This window comes from Miniopterus schreibersii (genome assembly GCF_964146895.1).
Source record: "Miniopterus schreibersii genome assembly, chromosome: 7".
Taxonomy (NCBI): domain Eukaryota; kingdom Metazoa; phylum Chordata; class Mammalia; order Chiroptera; family Miniopteridae; genus Miniopterus; species Miniopterus schreibersii.
Genome location: NC_138108.1, coordinates 20,029,838 through 20,043,314, shown reverse-complemented (window position 1 = coordinate 20,043,314; position 13,477 = coordinate 20,029,838). Strand labels below are relative to the sequence as shown.

At 46.4% G+C, this 13,477-nt stretch overlaps 1 protein-coding gene across 2 annotated transcripts in view; it reads left to right on the top strand.

Annotated features, from left to right (window-relative positions):
- PARD3B (par-3 family cell polarity regulator beta) overlaps positions 1–13,477 on the top strand; it is an 853,033-nt gene that overhangs the window by 797,429 nt on the left and 42,127 nt on the right. For both annotated transcript variants that reach the window (XM_081143277.1, XM_081143276.1), the window contains exon 22: positions 3,109–3,188. In XM_081143277.1, the coding sequence (XP_080999403.1) occupies positions 3,109–3,188 (80 nt within the window). The remainder of the gene's footprint in view (positions 1–3,108; positions 3,189–13,477) is intronic.

Sequence of the window (13,477 nt, the reverse complement as noted above, 5' to 3'; positions counted from 1 at the left end):
TGTGTGATGCTGTGGTGGAAACATGGAACACATTTGCGCAGATCCACAGAGTGCACCACACCGAAAATGAGCCCCGACAGAAACCATGGGCCTTGCACGGCGGTGATGTGCGGCGTTGACTCGTCCCTTAGCAGGTCCCGCTCTGGGGGCGCTGATGGCGGGGGCGGCTGTGCGTGACTGGAGGCAGGAGGCAGATGGGAATCCGCTGTGCCTTCTTTAGGATTGCTGTGAACATAAAACTGCTCTAAAGAATAAAGTCGGTTTGAACATGAGAAAGCACTCGCCGTGGTGGCAGTGATGGTGGTGGCCATGGTAGAGCGCCCGTCGTATTGCTGACTGTCACTGATGCCCTTTTCCTCATAGCCTCTGTTTCCTCCTCAACCAAAATCTCGGCGTTCCCAGAAAAAAACAGCGCTTTTTCTTAAGCCTCCGTGTTGTTTCGCTTTTGCTCCCGCTACTTAGGATGCCTTTTCCTGCCCTTCTGCCCCTAACATCTCCTCATGCACATTCAAGCTTTAGCGGAGGCCTCAGCACCCGTGGGAAGCTGTCTTCCGCTCGCTCTCCCAGGGGACTCGGGGGGCTGTTCCTTGGGACCCCCGCTGCCTCCTTCCCCGCCTGGCACGCTAGCAGTGATCTCATTGCACCGTAACTGTTCGCAGGCCTGTCTCCTCTGTATTCAAAGCAACGGAGAAATCCGGCCCCTGCCCCTCGCTTTGAATGTAGTTCCTACATGGCGTTAGGGTGCACCAGGTCCTCAGGGATCACTCATCGCATGATTGCCTTCAAGATGCTGTGATATTAGTAGAGAAGCCATTTAAATACCTACGCAATCGGCAAAGAAGAATAATTTTTGGCGTAAAAGAATGTCATCCATCTTTTGAAGCCTGGCCTGTGTTCTGCTACGGGCATGAATTTCTTCCTAACACCTTCAGGTGTCATCTGTGAACGGCCCCAGGTCATACATTGTCCTGCAGCGTCCTTTAATTATTTCATTTCTGATGCTTGTTTTCCCAACAAGACTGAAAGCTCCTGATGGATACCGATGGCCCTGTACTTCACAGAATCTAGCATGCGGCCAGCTCACCAGATGCCGGGCTGGGTGGCGCCTCCTGGAGACATCAGGATGTTGACTATTGGGCCAGGCAGCTCTAGATGTCCACCCTGAAAGCATCAACTTGGAGTTCTGTGGCCCCAAGAAAAAGATTAGTTGTAAATGTCTACAGCCATACTGGGGATACATAAGCATCATCTTTTCCAACAACCACAATTAATAATCTTGAGCACAGTTCTTGTATTTGTTCATTCTTCCTCCGTTAGAAAAATAGGTTGAAAACAAAAGAAACCTTAGATGGGAGTGGCTGGCGACACTACTTCTGTCCTGCTTTTTCTGCACCATTTATTGGTCCCCTGTCTGTCAGACGCCATCCTTGCCCCTGGCCTTTGTTAGAAAGGTCAGTGTTAAGCCCTGTCTCTGAGCTGCTTGTAATTTGTACGTGCAGTCTCCAGCCTACCCAGGTAGCTCACTGGGCGGCTGTCCTCTCAGATAACTCCAGCCACTGTTCCAGGTACTGGTGAAATATGAAGAGGTTTTGTAGGATCCACTCTGAAGGGCCTCCTGTAATCAGTCAACACCAGGAATAGTCTTTCCTACTCTAAATAAGTGTGTTCATGTGCTTTGCAACACCTCCCCAACAAACCCTCCCTACAAGCACCGCCCAGGCTGGGATGGCGATTTTATAGAGAGCTAGGACTTTGGGTAGGAAGAAAATAAGTTCCACATGGAGTAATACCTAGAAAATGTTTTCCTACTTCCTGTGTTTCCTGGTAAACTCTCCCTTTCTCCCAAAATAACAGTCCAGGTTTTCTGTTTACCCCTTTCAGGCCCATTAGGCAAGGGCTACCCCAGTGCAAGAGCAGGTACATGAGTGGTCCACAGAGCCACACGTGGTGACATGAACAGGTGAGGAATCGGTCAGTCAATAAGTACTTTTAGATTTTTTTTTATTGATTTTTTTTTTTTTTTTTAGAGAGAGAGGAAAGGAGAGTGAGAGAGAGAAACATCCGTGTGAGAGCGAAACATCAATCAGCTACCTCCCACCCCCACTGGGAATCAAGCCCACAACCTGGGCATGTGCCCTGGCCAGGAACAGAGTCGCAACCTTTCGATGCCCAGCCACCTGAGCCACACCAGCCAGGGCAACAAGTACTTTTAAATACCTGTAAGCATTTATCCTTTCTTAGTTAGCATGATAGATACAGAAGGACTATAAAGTCTTTTAGGTTCATGGAACTAACACACTTTATTGAGAAACTACTGGGACAGTCACTGCCCATCAGAATTTCAGAGGCTGATAGACCAGAAGAGAAGCAAACATGGGAAAGGGGAAAACAACAAAGACCAGCACTAGGTAGAAAATAGGCAATCACTTCTCTTTGGTTGTTCATAAGCGAGGGGACTAAGTGAGGTCCGGGGGAGGAAGGGCTTCGTGGAAGCTGTGGAGTACCTAGCTGGCTGTCACCAACACGACTCGTATAGAACGGTGTCACTGAAAAGGTGCTTTTCAAAATACAGTCCTTGTCACAGCCAGTAAGAGCCTACGGAGATGTGATGACTAACTGTAAGATGGGATCCTGGAGCAGAAAAAGACATTAGGTAAAAATCTGAATAAGCTGTGGGCTCTAGTTAACAACAATGTATCATTATGGACTCATCAGTTGTATATTAACGTGCGATGTTAGTAACAGGGAGACTGGGTGTAGGGGAACTCTCTGCACGACTCAGTTTTTCTGTAAGTCTAAAGCTGTTATAAAAATTAAAGCTGTTTTTTTTTTAAGCGGTCTCGCAGCCTACAGGTTATCCCTGGCACGGTGACAGGAAGGAGTCGGTTCAACAATGACCCGTTTTTGAAAGAAGTGACTTTGTTGTTAAGTGCCGTGTTTGTGGCTTCGCCGTCGATGGGTACAGCGATGGCGTTCTCGCCCGCTTTCCCATGCTTGATTTTTGGCAGGCGACAGCGGCATTTGTGCCCTGATGATCATTTGGAGACGCATTGTCAGTAACCGGGGTGTCTAATGGATCTTCATCTCTAATTACCCCTCTCTCCACAGGTGGCTGGAAAGGGTCCGGATGGGAGCGCGCACGGCGTCCGCTTCGAGGGCATGGAGAGGCAATACGCCTCCTTACCCAGGTACGGCCCGCCCGCTCCCCTGCACATAAAGCCCTCACTGCAGTCTACGCGAGAGCAGATCCGGCTCTGAAATAGGGAATATGGTATAATTTTGCCTCGCTGCTGTCTGCTGCAGCCACAGGGCCATCTTCACAACTGTGCTAATAATTGAAACACTTGTGGGTTATTTTTAAGGGAAGAAAATAGTATATCATTGCAATTGAACATGTCAGCAAGAATATTGGATACTGAATGGAAATCCTGAGCCATTGCTATAAAAATGGTATTGAACACCCTGCACCAAGCTCGGAGACAATAAAATAGTAAATCCTCTGTGCTAGGAGGTACCCACGAGGAAGGGCAAGCCAACCTTAACCCTGGGAGCTCCATATGGGTGGTAAAAAGCAGGAGAGAAATGTGAACCTGGGAAGGTGTCCTTTGCTTGATTTGGAAACTGACCGTGTTCTTTAGGCAATAAGCAGATATTTAGGAGAGGCAGGGGCGCAGTGCGGGAAAGGGAGAACTGCGTGGGAAAAGTTCGTCTGGCGACTCTGGCCTAACGTGATCCGCCGATGCTGTAACTGCGGTAACTAGACACCCCTGAAAATGAGACTCGGTTCTCAAAGGTCAGTGCTCTTATCTGCGAGATGAAGAATAATTTCAGCCTTCTCTCAGTAGCACATGACAAAGAGGAAACCTTTCCAAACGTACATTCATTGCAGCCACTATGGGAGTTCAATGTGTTGAGAGTGTGAGAATTAGTGAGGTTTGGGGGTGGGACAAAGAAAGGTCAGTGACAGCCAGAAAACTGAAATGTTACAAAGTATCTCCTTTCAAAAGGAGAGGAGGACCCTAAATTGAACCCATCATCAAAGCTGGGTGTGAAAGTGCTAACTCAGAACTGGAGTTACCGTTTCTTTGTTGTGTGTTGGTTATAGTTCTGTGTGTAAATTCATAACAAATTATAACAAAAGTAACATCCTGAAGATTATAATAGGAAAAGCCTAAGTGACCATCTGCTCTGATACATAGTATGTTGATTGTCAAATGTAATAAAATCTCAAGTCAAGCAGAGAACCGATTTTTAACACAGACTGGGCAGGATACCCAAAATACAATATTTTTAAAGCTTCTGTACCACTATATTTTTTTACTCCCTCTTTTATTTTTTTTATATTTTGCCTCACAGTTTTCCCCATCCTTGATTTCCGCCCTCTCTCTGCATTTCCCTGGCCTAGTACTTTGTTTTCATTTTAAAAAGATGGAAGTCGTCTCCAAAATTTGTTTTAAATATAAAATTACTGGCTTTCAATGTTAAAGTGTATGGAAATTGTGGTTAAGGCAGATGGAAAGTAGTATGTTCTTGTGAGAGGGGAGAAAAAAAAAGGAAAACTGGAAGCAGTTTAACGTCTTCCTGGCCAACCTGAACTCAGACTGAGGAAATGGATTTTTTGGTACAAATCAAAAGCACAGACAGAACATTGAAAATTCTATAAGTTTCCATCATTCATTCATTCCCCATATGTCTGTTGCTCATCTATTCTGTATCAGGCCCCGAGAATGTGGAGACCGGAGACACAGGGAGTCCGTCCTCAGGACCCTGCAGTCTAGAACAGGAGGCAGCAAATCAACCTTTTATGACGGCCCTACAAACGCTTAGATCCGTCATTCTTAACATAAAGTCCTCTGACTTTCCAACTTCTATTTATTTTTACTAATAAGCCCTGAAATACTCTATCATGGCTGAATCTAAACAAGTCTAACCTAGGATTGAATACTGTGGAGGGTGTTTTCTGACAAAGGCTATACATTTATGCTGTTTGTGGCCCTGGAGCTACCATCACAATGTATGAACTGATAAAATCCTGCCAGCCCCGAGAATATCCCTGTAGCTGAACGGAAACATCTTAGGCGGAAAACAAATTTGACAAACAGTCCACTCAAACACAAACACAAGGGCAGGAGTGGTTAGCTGCACATGCAAACAGACCTTTGTAGCTACCTGGCAGCCTGGTTGCCATGCTGGAGAAAGAAGAGGGCTCTGACACATGCCCGAGAGGTCCCTGGCACTGGTTTTTAAATGGGGGGGGGGCTCAAACTCGAGTTTCCATCTCAATATCTAAAAGGAAGGTGCAAAGGAGCCTCAGCCGTGTGCTCCAGTCCTTGAGGGGCTGGGAGGGCCTCCTTATTTACCCAACAAGCTGCAGAATGCGGAGGCAGTGGATACCCTGCTGGCTTCTGAGAAGGTGTGTGGATTCCGCTCTGAGCGCCCGCGACAGTTACCCTGGTATCCTGGTCTTCCAGGCCTGGAGATTTTACTGTCCACTTACCTGAATCACACCAGCTCCACTGCTCTCTCCTTTAAATAAAAGTAAGAATAGTTCTATCTCTAGGAAGTCGATGGCCAACCTTATAAGGGACTTAATATGCTACTGACTGGTTTGGTTCCTGTGTTGTTGGTGGATAGTTTTCAAGATAAACTCAGTAATGTGGATTTATAGGCCAGATTTGGAGCCATTGACCCAGAGAGAAGTTGCTTCCCAGTGGGCAGGGAGATGGTAGGTAGCCCAGGTCGAGGGGCACCCTGCCGTGCTCTCCCGGAGCTCTGTCATCTTTAGAGCAGGCCCATGCAGCGCTTCCAGGCTAAATGGCACTTCACAACATTAAGCCAGCGCCCTAGCTAGTCCAGGAAAGACAATTCCCAGCACTTAGTAGTTATGAGGCTGCCTGAGGCTAAGGGCTAAGCGATGTTAAGTGTTATTGTTAAGCAATGTTAAGTCTCGGAAGAAAAATGGCTTTCTTTCTTTTCTCCTGGGGGTGTTGTTTTGGAAAGCAGAGCGTGGTTGTAATACAGCCACGGTTGTAATACAGCCTCGTTAGCAAACACCAGGCTTTTACCAAGGCCCATGTTTTACCATCCTGTCCAGCCCCTGATTTTGTTTGGTAGTAAACAGAATGAAATCAGCATTCCCTTATCCTCGCCTGACACAAATTGTTACTCACCCTGGGTGAGTAGGGAAGGGGCTGTAACAAGGGGACATCAGTGTAGGCACTTTTGCTAACGGCTTCTTTTTCACCGCAGCCTCCCAGCCCCATTTCAATTCTCCCCGGCTCCGTTAGGATTCCACAGGCTTCCTCCTGGCCAGTCCCTCAGCAGTGAACTCTCACCCTCCTATCTCAAGCCTCCATCATCCCCACCTGGCCCATCCCTGGCCCTGTGGGATCCCATTGTCCCTTCTCTGCAGATGGCTCCATGCATCAGCACATGACACTGCTCTTCCGGGCTCCGAATCAAGTGTTGAGTCCCAAGGAGCAAGCAGAAACCCTCCACATCTCTTCTGTGATCCCACGTACGTGGGCGGCGAGAGGTTGCTGGAGAAACTCATAAAACTGCTTTCACGGGTTTCACTACAAAATTCACATGACCCAGCCCCAGCTGGGCCCCCGCTGCTGTCCAGAGCCTTTTAGTCGCGCTGTCGACTCCCCTGACTGTCCCACAGTGGCCATTCCAACCCTTTTCTACTCCCGTTAACTTCTGTGAAGATGACTAAGCCCCCAAGCCCGATCTCCAGAGATGACCTCACTTCCTTTCCTTTATGACCCTGAGATAGTCAACATCAGCTTCTCAGCTGCTGCTCCCTAGTCTGCAGATTCCCTCTGTCGTCTTAAACTCGCACGTCCTGAGGAAAGGCGGAGACGAGGCCTTGGAGTCAGGCCATAAGTACAACCCCAGCCATTGCTTCTCACCTGCGTGACCTTGGGCCCAGGATCTAACTGCTCCAGGCTCAGTTTTTTCATCTGCAAATTGGGGATGACATTAGGGCCTCTGTGTAGTACTGGTATGAGTATTAAATACAATAATACAAGCAAAACCCTTAGTGAAGAGCCCACCTAACATATTTTAAAGACTTGTTTTAATATCGTTAAGTCCTTTAATTTTATCTCTGGGGGAAGATGTGTTCCTTTCTTTAACGAGTCAAACTCGTACAGCAGAGCTCACTCTCACTGGCTTCTCAGAGACCCTGTGCCAACAACTGGCCCTCTCTAGGCTACATCTTTAAGCCCCTTGGCAATTGCTTTGCTTCCCCTGCCTACTACAGTAAAATGCAGAGGCTCGGCTGCACAGTTCGCTGAGAATCCCACAGCATGGAGAAGGAGAGAGCTAATAGCTGCGTGCGGGAGGCTGTGGGTATAAGTGAGGCTGAAGGATTAGCCAACTCTGAGAAAGGACCAGTGGTCCAGATGGTCAAGGGCAAGAGGACATAGCAAGCTGAGATGATCTGAACAAGCTATGCTATGGACGTGCTAAGAGACAGCAACTCATATAGATGGAAGTTTATATAAGGGATGCAGGAGGCTGACTCAGGTGTAAGCAGGAAGCCATGGTCTATCCAACGAGACTTAGGCTCAGGCTTAGAATCTCTCCAGTGGTGGAGACCATATCCAATGTGAGGTGGCCAGGAATGCTGAACATGATGCGCTCGTTCCCAGGACAGAGAGGGTGTGGGCGCAGCACTCTATTTACCGGTGGGAGGAAATCCTGAGATATTGCCAAGATCCTCCTGTTGGCTCAGGACCGGGCAGTGCTGAGCATGCAGCTATAATGACTCATAGCCGAGCAGGGTTCAGGTGGCAGGGCTTACCCCATGAACTTGACTCTAGTCCCTCAGAGAAAACAAAGGCCTTCCCTCAACCTTCCTTCCTCCTTTCAATTCCCGCATTTCCTACTTTAGGAAAAACTGGCCTATACCTGTCGGCTCTATTTCCACCCCACCCACTGACACTCTAGCCTCTTGCCCAGGCTTCTGACCCTGCCATTGATATTTCCAGCTGATCCTGCCTCCAGCCCTTTCCTCTGTATAGATTCTGTCTGAGCAGCCTGCGGATTCAGTTCTCATCACTGTGATGTTGATTTCAAAGTGAACTGGCTGACCTTCCATCTCACTCTTCTCGTGACCCAGTTCCAACTGTCTGCTTGACACATCCATCCCTTCACCTCCAAGACACTTCAAAGTCCCCAGGCCAAAAGCCAAGCCTCCTTTAGCTCTTCTCTCTTTAACTTCTATGATACAGTACTTGTTTGGCACCTTTCCAGTGCCACCGAAAATACCCTGAATTAGATTAAGATTCTTCGTTGTCCCTTTCCACCCCCATTGGATTATAAATCCCTAGAAATGAGTATTCTGTTTTACATCCATCATTTTTACACCCATCACCAGGACCTAACATAGGACCATGGATATAATAGGTTTCTCATACATTGATATACAGATGAGAATAGATTGGTTTTTATATAAGTAAGTTGTGGGAAGAATTCCTCCCAAGCTTTCTTGACTATTTCTGGGCACTGTTTTCCAATATACATATTGATTTTTCATAAGAACATCTCTTTTTCTTAGAATCAATCAAAGTTTTGGTGAGCACTTACTATGTACCAAGCACTGTTCTAAATGCTTTACATCTGCTCACTGACTTAATGCTCACAGTAACGCTATGACTTAATAACAAGCCTATTATTGTCCCCAGGTCATAGGCAAGGACACAGGCATAGAGAGAGTACATAAAATTGCCCAAGTTCAACAGCTAAAAGTGGCAGAGCTGGGATTTTAACCCTGGCTGCAGGTTTGTCCATTTAACCTCTGAGACTCAGGTTATCCAGCTCAGAGTCATATCCACATTCTGCGATTATCACACCCCCTTGCATTATTTGCTCCCGGTCTGTCTGTCTCACTAAACTGTAAGTGCTTTTGAGGACAGGGACTGTGCCTTACTCATCTTTGCATATGACACAGAACATTACTAATACACAGGTTAGGTAATGCCTTTCCACCGTCTTCGTAATGCTGTCATAAAATCAATTCTCTCCCACTCCCTCGAGTCCTTCCCTTGAAATATGAACAGTTTAATGTGTAATTGCCAGATGAGCATTAAGCAATATACTTCACCTACTCAAAAGAGAATCCTGTTCTGTTAGAACACTCCTGAGAGTTAGAAAAGCAGTGTCTGAAAATTGGTGCTTTGGTTCTTTAAGATTAAGAATAATCTCTACCCAGAAGAAACAAAATGACGATACATTTTCGGGTGGAAACTTTCATGACACTCCCAGGGCGAGAGACCCTCTCTCCCGAGACTGGTGTGAGACAAAGGCCCGCGCAGGCCCTGTGGCTTCCCGTCCCCACGTCGCTCTCACCCGTGTTACGTAAGTTATGTGAGAAGGGAAAAGTGTCTCTCTGAACCTGAAGCAGCTTTAACTTAATGAGAAGCAGCATCCTAGAACTGAGTCCTGGTAGAAAGAGCAACTTCAGAAGCAGCAAACAGCGTATGCTTGCTGCCTAAGAACCTAAAATACACTTGCTTCCGAAGTGCGTTCCCAGTGTTTTGGTCCTGGGTTGGATGGTTTCAGATCAGAGGAACGCGCCATAAGAACATACTTCTGCTTTAACATTTCAGTTGGTTCATTTTGCCAGTTTCAGCTTTCTTTTCTACATATGCTTTTGCCCGTGGAAATGTGCAACGTGCACAGCACCTCCTACTTGAGAGCATTTTGTCTGGGCATCGGCTGCGTCCTTGACTGTCATTTACCTCACTGCTGAAAGACACTCGCCCTCTCTCATCTCTCTGATTCTTTTCTGCATTTAGTCTCTGCTCTGCTCACAGCTACTGAAGTTTCCATTGCCAGCCTTGCATTGTTGTAGGACACTTGCTAAGCAGGTGGCAGTGACATTCGGATTCTGCAAAGATTTCCACCAGTGCCACAGTACTGGTCTTCACTGAAGCTAATCTAGACAGCGATAAAATGAGTTCAACGAGAACCTGAGCAGTCATCACACTGGGTGTATATGTGTGCGTGGTGTGGCCGAGGGTTTGGCCATCTGCGCCTATTGAAGTTGACAAAGTCCCCACACTGCCTAATTGAGTACTTCTCTCTGCCACAAGGCCAGTGTGTCCAATAAGATGCTTTATGAGAATATATGTACTGCTCCCTGCAGTCACGGCAGGATTTGAGGTCCTTTCAGCTAAAAGCAGTCCTTGTCCACAAGTCTCCACACAGGGGCCTGTCACACTTCATCTGATACGGTGAATCATGGCCAGTCTCTCTGACACCTTCCTGGTGGCACAGCTTTATCTACACTGCCCTTTCTTGCTGTGAAAAAGCAGCTTTCAGAGCTCATGGCTGTGGCCGCTGCTCTGACTTTGCAGGAATGCTAAGATGAGCCGAAGAACTTGTCTAGATTGTATCTTCTGCATATCCGCGTTTGACATTTTAATGCCTTTTGAAGACCAGGGAAGCTCTTTCCCCCACCAGATTCAGCTTCTCCTCCTTGCTCCTCAGGCTCCCTGAATTGGAAATCTAGTCTCTACGTCCCTGCCCTGGAGAGCCGGCTGCCTGTTTGGCCCCTCTGACACCGCCTCCCTCTAATGCAGAAGACAAAATGATGAATTAGCAGCGATTTAATTCTTTGGGAGATTAAGATGTCTCCATTGTCAACTCAAACTTCCTGAAAAATGCAAAAAGCCCTCGCCTGTAACACTGCCTTAAGATGCCGAACAGCTGAGATCGGGGGTTAATGCTGCCATATCATTTTTATGTCACTTAGTTCCTCTGATAAAAGTCCATTTTAATAAAACTTTTCATCATTTCCTCTTAGGCAATATATCCTTGGTGCCACTTAGAATATTTGATATTAATTATTCAATCGAAGGCCTCCGTTATGAGTTTAGTTAGAATATTGGTGATTTAAAACATCGTAAGACCCATTACAGTACTGACGCCCCCAAAAGAGTTTTAACTGAACTCTGATGGACCATATATGTTAAATTCCGCAGATTCTTCCTTTTTCCCTCATTTTCCATAGAAAATTCTAAACTACTACATGTTTGCTCGGTAAGGACTCTTTTTGGAGGAAGAGTGTGTGCCTGCTGTTTTAAGAGTGCCAGATCTGGCATTGCCTTGAACTTGAAACACGTTAAACTTGGTAGGCTGACGTCCATGTTTTCCCTCCTGCACATATTTTAGTCGTTTTAGCATTTACTGCCCACCCCGCCAGCCAGAAGGAAAGGTTACTTTGTGCCCAGGCGACTGCGCAGGTTTGAGCGTTGCCCTGCGCCTGATTTCTCACATTCTTTGGTGGTTCTGCATGTTTTCCTGTTATACTCTCCTTCTGCCATCTGCCTCCAGAAGCTCATGCGCTGGCGTTGTTGCGGTGAGTCCCTTGACCCGGCTGAGCTGTTTTGCTCGATACACCACTCGCACTGCACCCGCCTCCCTCTGTCTTCTCCATCTCTCCAGCCATTTGCAGCTGTCCCTTGGCCCAAGTTCCTGGGTTTGCTGTACACAGGTCTCGTCCTAATGTCAGCCTGCCGCAGGCAGAGACACTGAATAAACCGAATGTATTAATTCATTACACTCTCTGGTTTGTGTGTGCTTATGAGGCCTGTGCTTTATGCATATTTTAAATGACATTTCATCACTAAAACGCACAGTCATCTTGGATGAAAAGCGAGTGCACCCCAAATGCATGAGCACATGAGATTATTCAACAGGAATAATTAAGAGTAAAATCACTGGATTGAGTTTCCATTTTTATGTACTAAAATCTGCATGCAGATTGTTTCAAAGGTGTCATATTTACTCCTAAACTGGCCAATTATAGTTGAAAAGAAAATCAAACTAAGAACAATTAAGGCAAAGGAATTAAGAGGAGTATTGTAAAAGTTCTGAGTACCTGCCGTGGGCTGGGTGTTTTACATGCATTGCCCTGTTTGCCCTCACTGTCTAGCTGGGTAGGAGTCCTTATGATTGCTGCTCATTTCATAGAAGAAAACAATCCATCCTCGAAGTGGCATCAGATGAGGATTCAAACTCTTTTTTTTATGAGTTTTATTTCACTGTGCGGTGCCATGAACACAGACAATTTAGGGAGAGGCTGGAATGCATCAGCTTTGTTCTTGAGTAACATGAGTTCCTGGAAAGGAAGAGAGCCTGGACCACATTAAAACACATCCACGTTCATGGTCCTTTAGGACTGTCCTCAAAGAACATAGAAAATGTTGAAACCTAGAGGTGGCGAAAGAGTAATAAAATACAGTGAGACAAATAGTAGGGAATTTATGGGGAAAAGAAAAATACTTTTGAAGTATGCCATTTTTATTCTCACATCACTATGATCAGCGTTCCCCAAGTAAAAGCACGATGACCACATTTTCCATAATGACAACTGCTCTGTTCCTTTAGGGAGCATCCAGAAGGACATCCATGGCTCTGCCTAGGGCTTTGCAGGCACAATAGTTATATACCCCCAAGTGCATGGCCCGGGTTCCAGCCCCCAGACTGTGCTCCGCACTACCCTTCCACAGAAACACTTGGAATGGGCCATGGCAGGTAGCAACCAACACGTGCTGAGTATCTAATTATGCTCAAGAACTCTAGTGGGTACTTAAAATATGTCTCCTCATTTATTTCTAGTAACGATCCTGAAATAGTATTATCCCTATTTTATGGATGAAGAAACTGAGGCTGAATGATGCAAAGTGGCATGGCCAAGATCACACACAGAGTGATAAGGGGCTGCTTTGAATTCAGTCCAGCTCTTCCTACTTCTGAAACCTCTAGATCTTCCATGAATCGGGTTGTCTTGTGCTAGGTTGGCTGTAAACAGAAGTATTCAGTGACCATCCTGTACTGAGGAGCTCTCGCTGTGCTGACCTCCCCCCACAGAACACCCCCAAATCTCTGCAGTATATAACTGCAGAACATTAAAATGCAAAAACCTGTGATAGGCATTCAAAATTACTAAGAACCACAGAGCTCCCCTAAACATATAAACACTCACTTCCTTCCAGCTGAAATATCTTTTAAACAGGGCTCTTTTTTAAAGACTGCCTCTTTGTTATACTAGTGTTTAAAAAATATATAGCAGTTGGTTCCACTTCAGCAATTTTTGTAGCCAGGAAAGTATTGTTGCTTCTTTCACCATGTAAGTCCTGGCAGATCCTCAGGGGACATGGCTGAGATGTGCATGCCAGAAAACTGCGGAGGGATGGCTTTTATTGACTCTGTCGCTTCAAGTCCAGAGAAGAGAGCTTTGGCAGTCAATTACTGTGGAGGTGCCACGTGAGCCCATCTGTGCCCTGGATTTCATGTGACACGGGCCCCATGACCTCAGTCATTCTGCCAGGAAACACCTTGGTCCAGCTCCATTATTTCTAGCGAAGGCAAACATTTGTGGTACAAATGCGGGAAGGGGTGGTACAAATAGAGCAGCATCCAGAATGTGTTCCCGCTTATATTCCAAGTCTTCAATTAAGCC